General features: G+C 42.8%; 1 protein-coding gene across 1 annotated transcript in view; it reads right to left on the reverse strand.

Moving 5' to 3' along the window:
* Window positions 1-22,052, reverse strand: part of LOC112250171 (exostosin-1) — a 298,882-nt gene that overhangs the window by 13,690 nt on the left and 263,140 nt on the right. Inside the window, exons 5-8 of the mRNA XM_042321683.1 lie at window positions 17,648-17,767; window positions 14,802-14,934; window positions 10,064-10,182; window positions 9,458-9,553 (exon numbers count right to left, since the gene is read on the reverse strand). Coding sequence (XP_042177617.1) covers window positions 9,458-9,553; window positions 10,064-10,182; window positions 14,802-14,934; window positions 17,648-17,767 — 468 coding nt within the window. The remainder of the gene's footprint in view (window positions 1-9,457; window positions 9,554-10,063; window positions 10,183-14,801; window positions 14,935-17,647; window positions 17,768-22,052) is intronic.

Raw genomic sequence — 22,052 nt, forward strand, 5'->3', positions numbered from 1 at the left:
GTAGTGGATTGGGTGGGTGATGTCCTTAATGATCTTTTTGGCCTTCCTGTGACATCTGGTGCTGTAGGTGTCGTGGAGGGCAGGTAGTTGTCCTCTGGTGATGTGTTGAGCAGACCGCACCACCCTCTAGAGAGCCTTGCGGTCGTGGGCGGTACAGTTGCCGTACCAGGCTGCGATACAGCCCGACAGGATGCTCTCGATTGTGCATCTGTAAAAGTTTGTTAGGGTTTTGGGTGACACGCCAAATTTCTTCAGCCTCCTGAGGTTGAAGAGGCGCTGTTGCGACTTCTTTACCACACTGTCTGTGTGAGTGGACCATTTCAGTTTGTCTGTGATATGTATGCCGAGGAACTTCAAGCTTTCCACCTCCACTGCTGTCCCTTCAATGTGGATAGGGGGATGCTCCCTCTGCTGTTTCCTGAAGTCCACGATCATCTCCTTTGTTTCGTTGATGTTGAGTGAGAGGTTGTTTTCCTGACACCACACTCCGAGTACCCTCACCTCTTCCCTGTAGGCTGTCTTGTCATTGTTGGTAATCAAGTCCACTACTGTTGTGTCGTCTACAAACTTGATGATTGAGTTGGAGGCGTGCATGGCCACGCAGTCACGGGTGAACAGGGAGTACAGGAGGGGGCTGAGCACGCACCTTTGTGGGGCCCCAGTGTTGAGGGTCAGCGAAGTGGAGATACTGTTTCCTACTTTCACCACCTGGGGGCAGCCCATCAGAAAGTTCAGTACCCAATTGCACAGGGCGGGGTTGAGACCCAGGGTCTCCAGCTTGATGATGAGCTTGGAGGGTACTCTGGTGTTGAATGCTGAGCTGTAGTCAATTAACAGCATTCTTACATAGGTATTCCTTTTGTTCAGATGGGATAGGGCAGTGTGCAGTGTGATGGCGATTGCGTCATCTGTGGGTGGTATGCAAACTGAAGTGGATCTAGGGTGGCCAGTAAGGTGGAGGTGATATGATCCTTGACTAGTTTTAATGCTGGTAACCTGTTGTATAAAAGCAATACACTTGAGTCAATGTGTTATGACATTTTTATCATGGCTGTGGCGGTCTATTCCACTCTGCTTGCCTCGTGGCTATGACCACGTCACAGCCATGATAAAAATGTCATAACACATGGCCTCATGTATCATTGCTTAAATGATGTATATTTAGTCTCGCAGTCTCCTGGGCTTGGGGGCTTGATTGAATAAGACCAGTTTAAAACACTTGGGCTGCAGCGGTAACCCTCATGGGACTGTAAATACATTTTACACAAGAAATGCATATTTTAATGATAATTCTCCTACCACAGCTTTAGGGATCAGTGCCTTCTGTATTAACTATCGATCTGCCGGCCAGGCTAATATGATGTGGACGACCTAATCCATTACCCTAAATGCAGGCTTTATAGAGCTGCCTGTAATTATGCATATTTAGAGGATTTGAATTATTTAAGGGTATTTATATAAACGAGGAGAAGGGGACTCCAGCTTTAATAGCTCCATGTATGTTCATAGACAAAGTTCTTCCATGAAATTCAAATGAATCCTTTGCTATTACTCTCTAACTATTACTCGGATATCCAAGGGCGAAGATATTTTTTCAAAATAGAAATTAATAGCAAATATCACAATGTGAAATGAGTATGCAGTGTGCCTCTTTAGTTGAGAATAGTTTCATCAAACAGTGCCAAATTTGAAAAGATTCTACATGACATGGATTCCTTTAATCTCAATAAGCTCGAATGTCTATCAGCATGCCAGCAACGCTGTCTGAATTTCACTGTTTTTTCAGCGTAAAGCCTGGAGGATACTCACTAAAGCACTCTCACTGGTTTGTATCAAACATAACTCCCTCAGTAGAGGTAAAAATTAACAACACACTCTTCACAACATTAAGTGGTATTCGTTTAGCTCGCAGTGCACCTTGCCTTACTGTATTAATGGTCTGCATTGACGATTAGCATACTCTCTGTATAATGTTCAATGAATTTCCCCATATAGGTATGTTCTGATGGTTACACACTGCTCTGGTTATCAGGCTACCCAGCTGTTGTTGTTGTTGTTGTATCGCTCACCCCTCTTCACCCGCAGCTCTCCCATCAGGTCTGTATATACTCTGGAGCTTAGATTCCAATACACATCTTTAGGGACTGTTTGTCCTTCAGTCTGCCCATCTCTCTCTCTCTCTCGCTCTCTCCTCCTCCCTGTGTCTGTCTCCCTCCGCCTCCTCTGTCGCAGAGCCCACCGTCTTCGCCCCCAGGGCTGCTTTAACTAGTCTCATGGAGACAGTGGCACAGGGTTTTGATCTGTCACTGTCCGTTCCTTCCTTTCTCTCCCTGGTCAGTGTCAATGGATTTTTCCTCTAGGCAGATATACAGGGACGTAGCACTGAGTCACCTGGTGAAAATGTGGCATCACCCTTATCTCCATTGACTCGTGTTTCTTCAAGGCCAATCTTTAGAGGCTTGTCAATGCTTTTCTTTACGGGTTAATCATATTTGATGCTTGATACATTCATAGTCAAAGTTCAAAGTTCAGCAGAGAAAATTATTTCAATGGCTCAAGTGTCGTTTCCAAGATACATTTTTGTCAAAGCCCATCTCTGTACATAATTCATAGTATCATAGTGGGGTAAACATACACTTCATGAAATTGCATGAAGTTGTAATTTTGAACAGCTTGTTCAGATATTAAATATTCATATTATTTACAGTGACTGTCAACTAAAATTGCATTATGTTTGATAAAGATGCCACATAAGCAGAACTCAACTCTAAAGTCATGACTCAGCTAAATATTAAGCCACAAATCAAGTGTCTGTCGTTTGTTGTTTGCTACCTGTGGCCCTTACTCCTTAGCCTTTTGACCTCTCTCTCACAAATCAAATCAAATTTTATTTCTCACATGTGCCAAATACAACAACCTTACCGTGAAATGCTATCAAGCTGTCTAGCCTGCCTTAGGAGACTGAGGATGGAGGATGTTTTATTGTCACAAACACCGGGTAGGTGCAGTGAAATGTGTTGTTTTACAAGGTTAGCCATAGTAGCACCGCGCCACTGGAGCAAATTTGGGTTAAGTGCCTTGCTCAAGGGCACAGCTCAGGTAGTCGAACCAGCGACATTTCACTAGGCTACCTGCAGTCCTGTGGAGGCGTGTGTTCTGACCTCACTGCATATGGATCCTTCAACACCTACCCCAAGGGCAGAGGGAGCCCCGGGAGCCCCAGACACGCCATATAGTACAGCCCAGGGATAACCTCAACCTGCCCAGTGGCCCAAGAACCCTGACTGGCCCACAGAAACCCAGCTCCTTTGTGAACTTCCTTTACCATTGCTGTTTACACAGACTCTGTTCGGAATTTAAGGGAATGTGAAGTGAGATATTTCAGCTTGTTGAACTTGGATAATTTGTATCATGCAGGTATGCTTTTTTTGCAATAGAAATAGATTTCCTCCACTTTGTGTACCATTTTTTATTTTTTATTTGTATTGTTTTGCTTCAAAGTGCAATCATGTCTCATTATTCCTCAATGTAACGGTCGTCGTAGGTGGAAGAAGGAGAGGACCAAGGTGCAGCGTGGTAAGTGTTCATGTTGTAAATTTAATCAAAAACTGAACACTAAACAAAATAACAATGACAGAGAACGAAACAGTTCTGTCAGGTGATACACACAAAACAGAAAACAACTACCCACAAGTCAAGGGCGAAACCAGGCTGCCTAAGTATGGTTCTCAATCAGAGACAACGTTTGACAGCTGCCTCTGATTGGGAACCATACCAGGCCAAACACATAGAAATACAAACATAGAACAAAACATAGAATACCCACCCACATCACACCCTGACCAAACTAAAAATAGAAACATGCAAAGCAATCTACGGTCAGGGCGTGACACTCAATTGTAGTATACAGATTGATTTGATTGCAGGTTTGGCGATAAGGATATTGTGAATCCAAGTTGTGAATGAAAACTGACCCCTAGAATGGCCTAATCACCATGCAGACTGGATTTAGTGGGGGCCTACTTGAACTCTGCCCTGTAAAATTTAACACATAAAGTATATCCTGAATGAATGGACTGAATTGATTCTGAGGATCAACTCATGAATTGAAAACTCAGGGTGCCAAGCAGGGAATTATTATTGAAAGTAACAATTAATTAAGGTGACAGAATTGTTCAGGGACAACAAATGACACCCTGAGTGACCATAGATCACCTCGTATACATGGTGAGACAAATGACCGCCCTGAGGAGAAAATGGTAGAGTGCTCCAAAGCATTTGACTAACCCAATTACTATGCTTTGCAAGAGATCAAATATCTTACGCTTTGAAAGACTCACTTTATTTAATTTATCTGTTCTTATTAACCACGTTCCCTTCTGATGAGACATCTTGTTATCCAGGCTGTATATGAATTATCAGTTGATGAAAATGGCTATCAGACAAGGATGGGGAGCTGGAGGTGCTAATGAGACAGTGAGCCCTTCTTGAGGCGTCGCATGGCAGGACAGGAACACACTCAGCCAGCCAGCCACCCACACACAGCTGTGGAGATGCTACTGTGGAGATCTCACATGTACACCGACGCACACAATCACACACACCCCACAAGTCAGTGAAGGGCTTAGCTCCAAGCCATCAGGCTTGGGAGTGAGTGGCAGGTCTGTTGAGAGCAAGGATAGTGATCTAATGGCAGCTGGCTATAAAGTGATCCATGGCACGAATGCGGGCCAACTTAATTAGCCTTCAAATGGAAACGAAAATTGAAGGAACAAGATGAGGGGACCTATTTTTAGATGTGTTACTTTCCTGAGGACACAAACATGGAGGAAAAATCGATAATATAATATGCTGGATTTTGATCAAATGCTGCTGGTGACCTCTACTCAGGGCTGATTAGTGCAGTCCATTGAAATACAAAAATTATATATTATGACGGAGGGGAGAGGGACTGTGGTTCATTAAGGCCCTTTCACAGCAGCCAGTGTTTTCCCTTGTCTATCACACAATGCATTCATGCAACAGCATGAAATGATGCCCCTGCTTTTCATACAAGCTTGCTAAAAAGGAAAATAGTGTAAACACAATGGAAAGTATAGGACCGAAAACACAATAAATGGGGTCTAGGTTACAGTGTAATTTCAATGAGCCTAAATAAATAGGTGACATGTATTAGGCAGTAGGAAAACACTGCTTAAATGTTTAAACTGAATGCCGGCCTTGGGGGGAGATAAGCTATTTAGGACACCAGATAATAAGAGCCTCTTTAGATATTCTGTCCCCCTGACAAACATACAATAACTTTGCTTTTTTCACAGATGATATGAGGGACAACAAAAGATGCACAATTGCAGAACACGGGACACATCCACCATTAGCCTTTCCTCAGTCTCTTGGCAGTGCTCTGATTCAGTGTGATGTGAACGTTTGACTCGCTGGTTTCAACACATTGAAACTCTTATTGTTTGGGGAGAGAGCTGTGGAGAATTTACTACTCTGGAGCAGCTGTCTTGTTAGGCTAGAATACTCAAAGAGTATTAAAAGCTTTTAGAAAAGCTGTTTATTGTTATAATGGGAACACATTTTTTCCATTGCCGTGTTTACCACATGAGAACAAACAGTATCAATTAAGGGATCTGCCATTGGGTTTTAGGGTCCTGCTCCTGCCTCAGTGGGGCGGCATGGAGTACTGGCCTCGTGTTAGGACAACAGCTGGGCTGCTGCGGGTTATGGAAAAACTGAGAAGTGTGTGTCTGTGTGTGTGTGTTGTGAGAGAGAGAGCGTGGGGTGTGGGGGGGTTGACTGAATTCTGTGGTAAGCAGCAAGCATGACATAGCTGATTGGAATTTCACTTTGGCTTTGAGTAGGAGATATTTATGAAGCCAGCAATTAAAGGGATAGTTCACCCAAATTGCAAAAGGACACATTGGTTTCCAAGCAGTCTGTAGACAATGTATGACAGCAATCCATGCTTTGGTTTTGTTTCCATGGCTAATGTTTTAGCATTTGTGATACAAATCCCATTTTATGTCATGGGACTGACTTTAGCATTTTTTGCTCATCATGTTCAAATCATCTATAAGTGACTGTTGATCTTCACAATCAATTTGAGATACCTTTGATTGATTTGGACATGATGCATGAACAATTCTAATATCAGTCATATGACTTGAATGGTATTTGTGCCACAAATGCCAAATGTTAGCATTTGTTAGCATTTGTAAACAGTGCCAGGGAAATGAATTACTGTCATACCTTGTCCATAGACTGCTTACTGGGTAAGGAAATCATGGAAAGTGTGTAATTTGGGTGAACGCTCTCTTTAAGTGAATGGAACGCTCTAAATAACACAATCGGAGTGATTATTTGGACTCAATGAAGGGTTGGATGAATTCATACTGTCAGCGCAATAGCGTTTCATCAGAATAGTCATAAGAAGCTCATAAGAACATCACTGCAAAGTGGTACCTTTAGCACTACTAAAATGATTCAGCTGAGGCTTGGCACAGTAATGGCATTGTGATGGACTGGTGTTTTATCCAGAGTGCGCCTGGAACAGTCCTGGAAGCAGCCTCAAGCTGCTTCATGGCTCAACAGTCAGGGTAAGCTAAGCTCAGATTCCAGGAGACAGACTTGCACTGAGTCAGGGCCAGTTCCAAAAAGGACAAATTAAAGAAAAGCTTGAAACGATTTTATTAGAAATGTACGACTGCATTTTATCTCCCCTGACTTTAAAGTGGAACTGACAGAGTTGTTGCAACATGAAAACGTATTCAAATCTGTTCATATACACCCCAGGAAGAATTTGACAGATTATATATTGTATTTATTTATTTTTTACATTTTCTGACAAGCGGGCACTTCGATATGGTGATTTTCACATTTTCATAAATTCTTAGAATGTTTGGCATTTGTGAAAATTCGAAAGCATTAGAGTGGGAAAGCGGCCGTGCGTTTGGACAATTAATAGACACTGCAGTAAATAAAACCGAATAAATACATCTGTCTCGTCAAGGACCAGAGTCTACGCAGAGCGGTGAGCCATAGCCAATCAGAGCTACAGTAGGCCTTTATGCAAATAAGCAATTTGCCACACGGGCCTGTCATCATTCACTTTGAACTGGACTGTGTGTTTACAGGCTGTAGCAACAGTGCGACTTTAGATCATTAGAACACATTCGCCAAAAGCCACAAAATACACCTGAATGGATTTTTGCAAATATGTAAATACCACGGGAGTCCTTTTACATTTGGTAACTTTACAGTCCTATTGATATAATTTAATTGATTCATTTCACCTTTATTTAACCAGGTAAGCTAGTTGAGAACAAGTTCTCATTTACAACTGTGACCTGGCCAAGAAAAAGCAAAGCAGTGCGACACAAACAACAACACAGAGTTACACATGGAACAAACAAGCATACAGTCAATAACACAATAGTAAAAAAGGAAAGTCTATATACAGTGTGTGCAAATGGCTTGAGGAGGTAAGGCAATAAATAGGCCATAGTAGCGAAGTAGTTACAATTGAGCAAATTATCACTGGAGTGACAGATGAGCAGATGATGATGTGCAAGTAGAGATACTGGTGTGCAAAAGAGCAGAAAAATAAATACAAATAATATGGGGATGAGGTAGGTAGATTGGGTGGGCTATTTACAGGTGGCTATGTACAATTTGTTCCAGTCATTGGCAGCAGAGAACTGGAAGGAAAGGCGGCCAAAGGACGTGTTGGCTTTGGGGATGGCCAGTGAAATATACCTGCTAGAGCGCGTGCTACGGGTGGGTGTTGTTATCGTGACCAGTGAACTGAGATAAGGCGGAGCTTTACCTAACATCGACTTATAGATAACCTGGAGCCAGTGGGTCTGGCGACGAATATGTAGCGAGGGCCAGCCGACTAGAGCATACAGGTCGCAGTGGTGGGTGTTATAAGGGGCTTTGGTAACAAAACTGATGGCACTGTGATAGACTGCATCCAGTTTGCTGAGTAGAGTATTGGAAGCTATTTTGTAAATTATTGGTAGGATAGTCAGTTTTACGAGGGTATGTTTGGAGGCTTTGTTTTGATGAAACCACCATGAAAGTTATGCACATTAACAACAACATAATCAACAACATAGTTTTATTTTACCTTTATTTAACTAGGCAAGTCAGTTAAGAACAAATTCTTATTTTCAATGATAGCCTAGAAACAGTGGGTTAACTGCAGGGGCAGAACAACAGATTTTTATCTTGTCAGCTCAGGGATATGAACTTGCAACCTTTTGGTTACATGTCCAACGCTCTAACCACTAGGCTACCCTGCCGCTAGCTAGAGTGAGATGAGCTAAAATCTAATGAGGGAAAATTAGATAAACCCTCTCCCCCCTTTTTCAACTAGTTGACCGTCAGAATTGCACTGATAAACGATGGGGAATAGTAGCCTGCTTGTCCTTCTGCAGCTTGCCTGCCAATGCATGCTGGTCCCAACCCACATTTTTACAAATGAATGGGAACTTGCCTGCCTGCCCACCCATTTGATCAATGCAAAAAACATTTGATTGACAACTAACTCGGGTTGCGTTCATAAAGTGCCTCAGAGTGCTGTCAGATTATCTGTTCATAAATTCAGAGCGTTTTGCAGTCAGTCACCCAAGCTAACTGGCTAAAGTTGGCTAGCTTGCTAGCTACTTCCAGGCACAAATGAGAGAACACCTCTGACCATTTTACTCGCCCTATCAGAGCTGGTTACATGTTATTTAGAGCGTTCGTAACTATCTTACTTTTTTTGCCTACGTTTACTGACACCAGTCATATTCAGCGGGTGTCATAAATTCATCAGTTATTTTGCGCTCTGGCACACTCAGACGAGAGTGCTCTGAAATGGTAGTAGATAGCCACATTGAATTTATGAACGCAAGAGATATGCTACGTGGATAATAGTCGTTCTATTTCAGCATAGAAATTCATATTTTTTGCTAGCTAGCCAAATGACACCTGCCTCTAGCTGTAGCCACCGAAAAACAACATGACACCCTCCCAGCAACTAGCTAGCTAGCCAGCCAACGTTAGGCTCAGTGTTTTTACCTTGCAAAATAAATAGCTACATAAATAGATACGCTAGCCTATTAGCCACGTTATGACTGACTTGTGATCATTGTCCTTGCTGATTTGATTGTATTGACATTCCCAGCCTTAGTTAAATTTGTCTTGAGTTTTTTTCAAAAACTTGGGTTTTTGAAAAAAAATGAAACTGAAACAGTGCATCCTGAATGGGTGGAGGCAGCAAACAATGTACCAGGCCAGCTGTGATTTACAACCTGATAGCAATATTTTTTGAACGTCAAATAAATATATTGGTGTCAGTTCTCCTCAACAGCCATGCTCATTCCCTCAATGATTAAGACTCAATAAAACACATTAAAATCGACAAAACATGTCATCTTAACACCCGCATAACTAGGAAATCTCATACCTTTCTCTCTCCCTCAATGACAGTGATAGGCACGGTGGTGGAGGGCCACTTGCTCTTCGGAGGTAAAGGCTTGTCACAATTCCACAGCACAATTATCTGCAAACAAAACAATTAAATAAAATCTTAATTCAAAAGAGCATAGACCCCGTACATATAGCCATTGTTTTTTTAGCAGCGGATATATAGCGAAAATAAGTCTGTCCATTATAAACTGGGTAAACTCGAGCTCTGAATGCTAATTGGCTGAAAGCTGTGGTATATCAGACCATTTACCATGGGTATGACATAACATTTCCTTTTACTCTTCTACTTACCAGTTTATAATTTGCAATAAAGCACCTCAGGGGTTTGTGTGAAATGGCCAATATACCACGGCTAAGGGCTATATCCAGGTATCCTAAGAACAGCCCTTAGCCGTGGTATATTGGCCATATAGCATACCCGTAAATATAGCATGGGGAGACATGACATGCCGTATAGCTATAAAGCTTTATGCTATATCCCATAAGATAAATTTCCACTGACTTCGAGTTACAGTATAAAAATGAATGGTCTGCATCCCTGCTGTTTCGCCTTAGCTCACGGGTCATAGGTCTGAGCTCTCACCTGTGCACAGAACTTGGATTTGGCAACAGCGATGACGAGCTTGACTATGGGCTGCAGCTGAGATTGGAGAGGAGTCACGGCCTGGATAACAGCAGTGAACTCCTGGGACGGGATCTTACCTGCAACCACACAGAGAGACATAAACCTTAACACAAACCTTCAGACGCACACCTTAATACACACCTTCAGACACAACTTAACACACGCACCTCAAGACATTAACCTTTCTGACACACACCTTCAGAAGGGACAGACTGGACTCTCCATTCCATCCACCTCATCAAGCATAAATGGACACCCAGTGCACTTACAGCATCCCTATCAATCTCTCTGACACAGGGCTGTGGACTCTCTGACCTCTGGTGTACTGGGCTCTATTTATGGATTTACCCTGATGCTATGTGGTGCCTCTAGAAGACCTATTTTGGACCCTGATCACCAAACGATGCCTTCTTGATGTGGGACGTGATAGCAAACTTGTGCTGGCTGTTTGTATGTGTCCATTTGGTGAGCATAGCATTTACCTGAATAGGTTTGTTCTTTGCAGACATTGTTGCATAAGCAAAGAAATCTGTAGAAAATCTCTGCCGATCATCTTCAAAGGAGGATTCAGTATTGCATTAGGACCACACGAGTCCCATTGGGCGAAGTACAATTGGTCCGGAGTCGTCCGGGTTATTAGGGGAGGGTTTGACCGGGGTAGGTCGTTATTGTAAAATAAGAATTTGTTCTTAAATAACTTGCCTAGTTAAATATATAAAAAATATATAATAATTATCATCCGGTCATCAAAATCCCATAAGCCTTAAACTATTTTACTCTGGCAACACTTTTGTAGAAGAAATGTTTCCTCCGGGAAACACCACAGTCATTTCTGGCAGCAATTTTAAGTGCACTTCAAACAAACGTTCGAATCAAACATTAAACTGCAAATGTACCAAGCAGAACTGGCAAAAACATTTTGTTCAAATTACTTTCATTGAAATAACTGTGATCAAAGTCATTTCTTCAACTGTTGTTAAGACAGGGGAAACATATTTTCAATTTCAACAAGGTATGTTAGGCATTGATTCAACATTACTGTTCCCTTTAGAACACACCAACAGCTGTCGCAGAGTAGGCTGTTAGTCCCACATTTGTAAAAAAGAGCCTTGTATAATGGCCCCTCTTATCTTGAGAGTCTGCCCTTTGCAGGATACCTTACTGTAGGCCTAGTGAAGCGGGGTGTCATGTTGGTTATTAGCCTTTATGCTTGTTACTGGACTTAGCGAAGGAGCTCTGGAACTCGTCATTAGAAAGGTTCAGTGTGATCTGAAACACGCTCAGAAACTAGACCTCATTAATATTGACAGAACGAAGTCAAACTGTACTATGGTAATAGAAGAAAAAAAATCCCACTGATTGCAATGAACCGGAACAATCATGCTCAGCAAACAAGGCAAGTTGGAGGGTTTTCCGGACCAAAAGAGAAAGCCAGGCTGGATCAATGATAGGGATGGGACTGCAAAGGAGAAAGCTGTTAGGGGGCCCTGAAGCCTCGAGGAAATCTAGTTGGTAACCTTAAAAATAAATAGAGGTGCCGGGGAAGTGAAGAGGTGGGGTGACGAGGGCAAGTGTTACCGCTTTTTCACACGAGGTGGTGGTAAACAAATCACTCTTCTTCTAGCAACATCCTGGAGATAGTCCTTCTGTACACTGCCGAATCGGCATTACACAATGGGAGAAGACTGTGTGGAACTGCATATGCAGCGGTCGGATAATTCACATCATTTTGTGTACCCTGCCAATCTAATCCGAAGATTTAGACAATATATAATTTCCTCATGTGAAAAGCTATAGATTGAGATTTATTGACAGCTCAAACATAATTTAAAAAATTCACTCAAATGGCAATGAGAATTGGGTCAGATGACTGTGGAAAACAAGCAGGGTTTCAACAGGGAACATTCAAACATTCTAAAGTTTCTACAGTAAATGGACCTTCTCATTCTTATCTACTGCTTTGGCATCTCTTCATACATTCCCAGTAGCTTTAAACACAGACAAAAGAGGATTGTGAAGCACATTATAGGAGGTACCAAAGGAGCTGGACTCTCTACTAAACAAGTTGGAAATCTAATTTGTGATTTTGAGGCGGTATACCCAGTCATCAAGACCCCCCAGAAATGGAGCCCAATATCGCTATCGTTCCTTCTTTTCCACTTCTCAGAGGAGCAGATATGATTCGGGACAGATGCTGTCATAATAACAAAATATTGTAACATCAACTTGAAATTGACAGAGACAAATAAAAGCTTAAAAACAGTCAATTAAAGTCAGTAGAATGCAAAGCAAAGGAAAAAAACTAAAAACATCTGCTTCTATCAGAATTATGGAAAGTGAGACTGATAATGCCTGTGTTTTACCGGCATTGACACCCTTATTCCTTCAGTACCGGCAAAAACGTATAACTGTCGAAGCATAAAGCAAACTGCCCATTCCTCCTGTACACAACTCCTCAGAGAAAGACAAGCATCTATCTGAGTTATGGCTTCATCCCAGTGCTCCTCGCAGGACTGCGACAGCAGCACAGTTCATAGTGCACAGCTCCAAGGTGCTCAATGCCGGAGGAAATACACAAGACACTGACTGCTCTGCTGCAGCTCTAGGCTTTATGCTGTTCACTGTTCCATTTCAGTGACAACTAATCACTGACTAGGGAGGACTTGACCCTTGGCAGTTAATGGGACTGCAGATAGGATATGGGATAACATATACCAACTTGCAAGGTTACATCCAAGACAATTTCCATTGTAAAGTGCATTGTTTGGTCCCCAAACATGACTTTATGTAAAATGTGTCTGTGGTTGGCAAGCATGAGCAACATTTTCTCAGAGGGTATTAATACGTAGCACTGGGGTATATAAAATAGCATGGAGGAAAAGTTGAAGAGAGCACATTGAAGAGAGCACATTGAAGAGAGCACATTGCCGGAGAGGAGGTCTGATTCCTTATGGTTGTGTGTCAACAGTTCCCATGCATAGAAGTTATACAGACGCATAATAGCAGGTTATCACCAGGCTGCAACTCACCCAGAGAGGAGTCTGTTACACAGACACATAATAGCAGGTTATCACCAGGCTGCAACTCACCCAGAGAGGAGTCTGTTACACAGACACATAATAGCAGGTTATCACCAGACTGCAACTCACCCAGAGAGGAGTCTGTTATACAGACACATAACAGCAGGTTATCACCAGGCTGCAACTCACCCAGAGAGGAGTCTGTTATACAGACACATAACAGCAGGTTATCACCAGGCTGCAACTCACCCAGAGAGGAGTCTGTTACACAGACATATAATAGCAGGTTATCACCAGGCTGCAACTCACCCAGAGAGGAGTCTGTTATACAGACACATTAACAACTCAGAGTCTACACAGACATATAATAGCACACCAGGCTGCAACTCACCCAGAGAGGAGTCTGTTATACAGACACATAACAGCAGGTTATCACAGACCCAGAGAGGAGTCTGTTATACAGACACATAACAGCAGGTTATCACCAGGCTGCAACTCACCCAGAGAGGAGTAGTAGAAGGGGAACACTGCAGTGTCCGTGGAGAACTGAGGCAGAATGTACAGTCCACCAGGCTCCAACTCACCCAGAGAGGAGTAGTAGAAGGGGAACACTGCAGTGTCCGTGGAGAACTGAGGCAGAATGTACAGTCCACCAGGCTCCAACTCACCCAGAGAGGAGTAGTAGAAGGGGAACACTGCAGTGTCCGTGGAGAACTGAGGCAGAATGTACAGTCCACCAGGCTCCAACTCACCCAGAGAGGAGTAGTAGAAGGGGAACACTGCAGCGTCCGTGGAGAACTGAGGCAGAATGTACAGTCCACCAGGCTCCAACTCACCCAGAGAGGAGTAGTAGAAGGGGAACACTGCAGTGTCCGTGGAGAACTGAGGCAGAATGTACAGTCCACCAGGCTCCAACTCACCCAGAGAGGAGTAGTAGAAGGGGAACACTGCAGCGTCCGTGGAGAACTGAGGCAGAATGTACAGTCCACCAGGCTCCAACTCACCCAGAGAGGAGTAGTAGAAGGGGAACACTGCAGCGTCTGTGGAGAACTGAGGCAGAATGTACAGTCCACCAGGCTCCAACTCACCCAGAGAGGAGTAGTAGAAGGGGAACACTGCAGCGTCCGTGGAGAACTGAGGCAGAATGTACAGTCCACCAGGCTCCAACTCACCCAGAGAGGAGTAGTAGAAGGGGAACACTGCAGCGTCCGTGGAGAACTGAGGCAGAATGTACAGTCCACCAGGCTCCAACTCACCCAGAGAGGAGTAGTAGAAGGGGAACACTGCAGTGTCCGTGGAGAACTGAGGCAGAATGTACAGTCCACCAGGCTCCAACTCACCCAGAGAGGAGTAGTAGAAGGGGAACACTGCAGCGTCCGTGGAGAACTGAGGCAGAATGTACAGTCCACCAGGCTCCAACTCACCCAGAGAGGAGTAGTAGAAGGGGAACACTGCAGTGTCCGTGGAGAACTGAGTCAGAATGTACAGTCCACCAGGCTCCAACTCACCCAGAGAGGAGTAGTAGAAGGGGAACACTGCAGCGTCCGTGGAGAACTGAGGCAGAACGTACAGTCCACCAGGCTCCAACTCACCCAGAGAGGAGTAGTAGAAGGGGAACACTGCAGCGTCCGTGGAGAACTGAGTCAGAATGTACAGTCCACCAGGCTCCAACTCACCCAGAGAGGAGTAGTAGAAGGGGAACACTGCAGCGTCCGTGGAGAACTGAGGCAGAACGTACAGTCCACCAGGCAACGAATTCCACATCAACTTGTTCCTGGATACGTGTGAATTTATTCTGTCTTGGATTATCTGCAGAAAAAGAAACAACACGGAGAGAAGGAGGAGGAGAGAGAGAGAGGATTAGTACAAAGAAGCTGCTCGCTGTGCAAGAGGCTGGGTCTAATAGACGTGGCCATGTTGTCGAGCAGTGTCTTGCTGATGCAGATAACACCTCACACCCTCAGCTGGGACTGATGCCCACTCACCCAGGTGCAACTGTTACCTTGCATGTTGACTGTGGAGATTGGACCTGTATCTCGTCGTCCCATGTTGCTATATATGATGACTGTGCTACTGACAGTCCATTGAACAGCAATGACCGTAAGGAGTTATTTGCATGCAGTGGTCATGCAGTAAGAGTGATGCACTGATGATGCACAGGATATTTTACATGAAGATGGTCACCTATGGGTCCTGATATTAGTTGAGTCATTGGACACAAAACCAACCTCTCAATCATTAACATTAATGACAGTCATTTCATATCATATCAGCCATCTACTTCTGATTTCTCTTTCCAATAAACCTGCCTCACTGCATGTCCTGAAGTAGAAAGGCCACAGCTCTCCTGCTCTTGGATCCACAGCAAGAGACCTCCATATGGGTCTCCTCACTTACATGCTCTCAGAGCCCGGTGCTTTCCTGGCTGCTTCCTCCGTTTGAACTGTGGGTCCTAATGAGGTTGTGAGAGACGCCTTAACAAGCAACCCCCTCAGAGAGACGAGGCGGTAGGTCGACCCCTCCACACTGTTTACTCCCTGCTAGGTGATGAACTTCATTTATGTTGCTCAAGATACAGTACCTCCACAGTAAAAAAAAAATATTTTCTCTTCTACAGGAGTTGCTACAGTATCATGTGACTGTGTTATACTTGTTCTGCATTGTAGGCAAATGTATCTGAAAACCCTATTGACAGATTCAGGTCAGATTTATCTGGCTATGAGGGAAGCAGTGCGTCTGCCTGTTTGTCCCGCACCTCAAACAGCCACCCTCAGTGTGATTATCATAACAGTTTAGAGTCCATATGCCTGTCCAGTGCCAGCAACACTGAGACGAGATGTGCCTTTTGATCTATATGGAGAATTAGCTGGCACTTATCGACAACCTCACAAAAGCCCTGTGTGTGTGTGCCACTTGCGGGGCAATTTAGAATGCCTAATTTCCCCCATTTTGTCAGTCGGCAGGTAGCGCCGAGCATTTACCACATCTGCACAACGGTAAATATCCATGGAGATGGGCCTAATTTCTTCCCTGTTGGATTTGGACTAGGCACCTGGTGGTGACGTTCGCCCGGCAACACATAAAACCAACGCTCGGCCCTAATCCAATTCATCACAAAGTGCTGCTGTGGCTCCCTTTGAAGAACCATGGCGGAATGCCTATAATTTATCCTCCTCACTTTCTCTTTTCCCCCTCCTCCTCAACCCTCCTTGTCATTATTTCCTTTATGAAGTGGTAAATTGAATGGAAACAAGAAGGGAGTAAAGACAGAGAGTGGAGAAATTAAACACGGACACCCTCAAAATGAAGAAGTGAAATGAAAACTGTGCTGCTGCTCCAGTTTCAACTGTTCTGCCTTATTATTATTCGACCATGCTGGTCATTTATGAACATTTGAACATCTTGGCCATGTTCTGTTATAATCTCCACCTGGCACAGCCAGAAGAGGACTGGCCACCCCACATAGCCTGGTTCCTCTCTAGGTTTCTTCCTAGGTTTTGGCCTTTCTAGGGAGTTTTTCCTAGCCACCGTGCTTCTACACCTGCATTGCTTGCTGTTTGGGGTTTTAGGCTGGGTTTCTGTACAGCACTTTGAGATATCAGCTGATGTACGAAGGGCTATATAAATACATTTGATTTGATTTGAAAACCTCTGGGACAAAGACATATGGGTAAAAAGGTTGGAGTGTCTGTTGAGTGAGTTCTAAATTAGAGCCCACAACACTATCGTAGCTTCTGAATGGGTCAGTGATACAACAATAAGTAAAAGTGTGTTAAAATAAAAACCCATGGAAAAACTCAGACCAAAGTAAAACCCTCAAAATGTTGAGTGAGACAGAGGGGTGAACAGAGAGCCTATGAGAATGTTTTGATGTTACCCTGCTGAACCTTTCCTCTCATACCTGCAGGCCAAAACACCTCATACTGTGGCTTCCTCTCCACACATCAGACCATAAAAAGTGTTTTTCTGATTGTTCCAGGGGAAACATGACAATTATTTTAACTTTGCTCTTAGAGGACACTATATTTGGGGGTGTGACAACAATAAACAGTAGCAGTATAGCACAAGGGGGAGTTTTGTTTAAGGAACCCCCAGCTACCTGTCGTTGTACTCTAGTCCATGAGAGTCTCTAGACATTTAAGATTCCAGAGGAAACCGTTACACTACAATCTCTTTTGATCATGGCAGGTCCTGACTGATCTGGGGAAGAGCCTGATGAAAGTCCTTTGTGTCTGTTTCCCCCCAGAGACTGAGACAGAAGATAGAGTATAGTGAAAACTCTCCCAAAGTAAGAGCCAGACTGTCAGGAGGAGTAAAAAAACACAAAAAAACAGGGGAAATTAAGAACTTGTTTGGGAAACGCTGTTGTACAGCCACCATCAATTCATCCTGGCCACTTGTGCACATTATAGAAAAGGCTATCCGTTATCCTGGCTGCTGGCTGTCTGGCCCTGCAATCCTCCCAACCCGCTCCCACCCACTCTTGATTCAAATGAACAGTTCTATAAATGGGAGAGCTTACCTCTAATGTAGTTAATACTATTTTTGCTACCGAAGAAAAATAAGCATCCCAGAGGAACTGAGTCTGCTGCCTGAGCGCCAATATTTTGTCATGGTCCACAGATCTGGTAATTGAAGGAACCTGGGGAAAAAAAGGACAGAGTAAAAATTTAAACGAATGTGAGGGAGTGGGGGGGACACATGGGTTATTCTCTGGGCAGATGTGATTAGGTGAAATACTCCTTCCCGAGGGAGGCCCATGGACACACTGTCTCCACCTATGAGAGCCATAGCAACACCTCTCTGTAGGATTCGAATGGCCCTTTAGTGGCGATAACTTGAGGGACCAATGACATTGTTAACGATGGTCCTCAATGGTCAAATTACACTGTGATCTATGTGGTAGGCCTTAGAGGACTAATAAGAGGATCAATAGAATTTACTGGCATACCGTTCCAATTGAGGACTATCCCCTCAAGGTGTTGCTACAGCATAGTTCATACTGCTAGAGAGAAACTGAGGTGTTAAAACGTTATGGGCTAGTAAACCAGCCTTATGTGAGAGAGGTTGAGCCCTTAAGTTAGGGATCATGTCACTCCTATGGCTAAAACACAACACTATCACACCATACTAACTAACAGATAGCACTACCTCATGTTTCACAGCACATCACTGTTCTGTACTGTTACTATTCCTCTCGGAGCTCTTCATGAATTATACAAACAAACACAGAAAATACAATTCACAATGTGACACGTGGCAGGAGAGGGGGCAGGAAGACAAATCAGCAGTCACCATGAATGTCACATTTCTAACCCCGATATCACAGACAGCACGCCTTTCCCACCTGAAGCCTGAAAACAATGTCTGTCTGAGCTGATGTTTGGCAGTGACAGTATCTCTCATTTTAATACACTCAGAGGCAGGGTATACATTAGGCAAATCAAATCCTCCCCCTCCCTCTCTATCTCTCCATCAGTGTTTATGTGTCTCCTCTGTGGGGGAATAAGCTACTCCACATGTTGTGCTGGGTTGTTGTGCATCATTCTTCCACATAATTGAATGTAAAGAGATTCACTTTTTACCAGCAGGAGCAGTAACTTGATAGTTGTATAAAACCAAAACATTGGATGGCCTTAAAAACTCTCCTCCATTCTCATTACGGACCAACACACACACACACACACACAAACACACAGCAGTATGGTGTGGGGGCTGTGCTTTGCTAGTTTACCAACTCTGTAAACAAAGCTGGATATAAGTTATCTTGACACTCATAAGCTTGTTTATGTGTCTGTTTATAAATAGGAGTGTATTTAAAAAGCTTTTAAATCTCTTAACACTCACGATAGCCTACTGTGACTCATGGTAGCGGATTATCTTTACATTAGATATACGTAAACGATCTCAACAGCTATTTATTCACAAGTTAGTGTATAAATTGTAGAGATTTTACAAAAGTTTCTGAATTGCTTGTAATTGAAACCCCTCATGCTAATCTTTATGAAGTTGTGTCAGAGGAAACACTGTGCACCTGGCAACCTTGGTTAGCATGCACTGTGCCCAGCCCACCACAGGAGTCGCTGGTGCGCGATGAGACAAGGATATCCCTACCGGCCAAGCCCCCCCTAACCTGTACGACACTAGGCCAATTGTGCATCGCCCCACAGTCCTCCCGATCACAGCTGGTTACGACAGAGCCTGGGCGCGAACCCAGAGTCTCTGGGGTCACAGCTGGCGCTGCAGTACAGCGCCCTTAACCACTGCACCACCCGGGAGGCCCATGAAGTTGGGTTTTGATAGGAAAATAGATCTAAATGGAATACATTTACATTGAACCATCTAAACACAACAGAAGACTACAAATCAATAGTGATTTAATCCTAACTTTCCCAACTTTCCTCACCTTTTAGCATCGTTTTGTATCTAATTCACACTCTGAATAACTGAGGCCTGCATGACATTTGTTCCGACACCACTTTGCTTGCGGTTCTACAAAACGTGTGCGGACTGCTGACAGGTCCTTAGCAGTTCTGCTCAGTGTCGGCAGTCAACTTTTTGTTGTTCAGATAGCACTGTTCAACCGGCGATCAGCCTCTTAAAAAACTCCAGACCACAAGGTGGCAGTAGCTTTCTACAGGCGTATGCCTGCTGTAGCTATCTATAGCAAATGTTAACTAACTAGCAAGCTGCACTGATGTTGTTGCTAGCTAGCTAGAATTTGTAGTAAGCCCTTGTTGATACTTATGGAAGCATTTAGCTGCTGACACTCAATTGGAAATGCAACACTCTTACACTTAAAAACGAAATGTAAATGCCATTTCATTTCCTTCTTGTTACCACATAAATTGTGACAAAAAGAAAAAGAATTATCAATTACAATAATTACCTTCCATACTCTGTGTGGGTTGTCTGTCAAAATTATAATGATCAATGAAATTCGATAAATCAATTGCTATGCTTCATTTTGCTATTTTCTTTCTTGATTGCTCCTTTGCCTTTTCATTTTCGATGTGTTACACCTGCCAATCAAACATGGTGGATGGGGATTTGGTAACGGAGGCAGAAGAGGTTTCCTGGGCTTGGTAGCTGGGTCATTCCTCCCTATTTTTATTTTTTATTTCACCTTTATTTAACTTGGCGGTGCCTACAGTGCCTTTTCTGTCCCCAGGACATCACTTTATATATAGTGTAAAATGTGGATTCCAAAAGGCTTTAAATATAAAAGGTCAGGTGTCCTTACATTAAACACACAAAAATATGGATCTTGAAAAGGAATAACTTTGAAAACTTTTTTTTCAGTGGATGTAGGCTTTTTTTGCCATGTGTTACTCATCAACTTCCATGAGAAATATGCCTTAAATTATATTATTTTATAGTCCTAGGTAAATTCTCTCTCATCAATTACTTTTGTTCATGATTATTGTATTTAATATTTTATTTACGATTTTCTGTGACTCTGATATCACTTTCCAATTTGTTATATTTCTCCATTTATGAAAATAACCCCTTTCTAAAATGACACCACATTCAGGAAATGTCATAATTTCTTTGGTAGGAAAACAATGGTGCAAAAGTACATAAATATAGACACTCCATTTTATCTATTTTTCCATGTGTCATGTTGTTAGTCTGTATGTCCCACTCATATATTTCCACCCTGTTAGGCTAAATTATAGAGAAAATTAACCAAATTTCTAAATGTTAAAATATGTTTGAAAGAGAAGTAAAAATCCTGTTAAAGTGTTGACCATTTTACTCGCTCAATCTTTCTCACTCACAGAGCTATGGCTAATTTGGGCTCCACATTTCCACCCTTATGCAACTAACAGGTTGGAAAATGCACCTAAGAAAATAAGTGCCTGAGCTTGACCAATATGTTTTTTCTGAAAGTCAAACATTTCCTTTTTCTGATAGAATACTAAAACACAAAAATACTTTTTTTTCTCTCCAAATGTTTTGAGGTCCAAAAGGTACCACAAAGTAGGAATGACCCAGCTATGCTCAGACAGAAAAACACTCTTAATTTTGTAAAGTATTTCTGGATCACAGAGGAAGAGGCGAAGCTGTGTTATCCACTGAATGACTCAGATAATCTTTGCTATACTGGCTAGGACAGCCGTTAGTATATGTACTATAGTTAGCCATCTATGTTAGACACGTTAGCTAGCTAGCTGGCTATGGTGAGAGGCAAGTCAACACATTTTAAGAGATGAGTAGATGGAAAGAACCTACTAAAATCATTCTGGTCCAACAAATAAAATAAATATATACGGTGCCTTATTCATACCCCTTGATTTATTCCACATTTTGTTGTGTTACAGCCTGAATTCAAAATTGATTAAACATTTTTTTTCTGACCCATCTACACACAATACCCAATTATAAAAAAGTTAAAACATGTTTTTAGAAATGTTGGCAAATTTCTTGAAAATTAAATACAGAAATAATGAATTTACATAAGTATTCACACCCCTGAGTCAATACGTTAGAAACATATTTAGTAGCTATTACAGCTGTGAGTCTTCTGGGTAAGTCTCTAAGAGCTTTACTCACCTGAATTGTACAATATTTGCCTATTATTATTTTCAAAATTCTTCAAGCGCTCTCAAATTGGTTGTTGATCATTGCTAGACAACCATTTTCAAGATTTTCAAGTAGATTTATGTCAAAACTGTAACTCGGCCACTCAGGAACATTCACTGTCTTCTTGGTAAGGAACTCCAGTGTAGATTTGGCCTTGCGTTTTAGGTTATTGTCCTGCTGAATGGTGAATTTATCCTCCATTTATTTTACTTGACTCAATACTGTTAAAGCTGCAAGTCAAATTAAGAGGGTAACTTTGTGCGAGACTTTGCTTGTGTGAGCCACAATGGTTCATAGGAGCAGGAGCCTATCTCTTGTTTCTGTAGTGTGATGTACCTTGT

This window comes from Oncorhynchus tshawytscha, linkage group LG05, assembly GCF_018296145.1.
Source record: "Oncorhynchus tshawytscha isolate Ot180627B linkage group LG05, Otsh_v2.0, whole genome shotgun sequence".
NCBI lineage: Eukaryota > Metazoa > Chordata > Actinopteri > Salmoniformes > Salmonidae > Oncorhynchus > Oncorhynchus tshawytscha.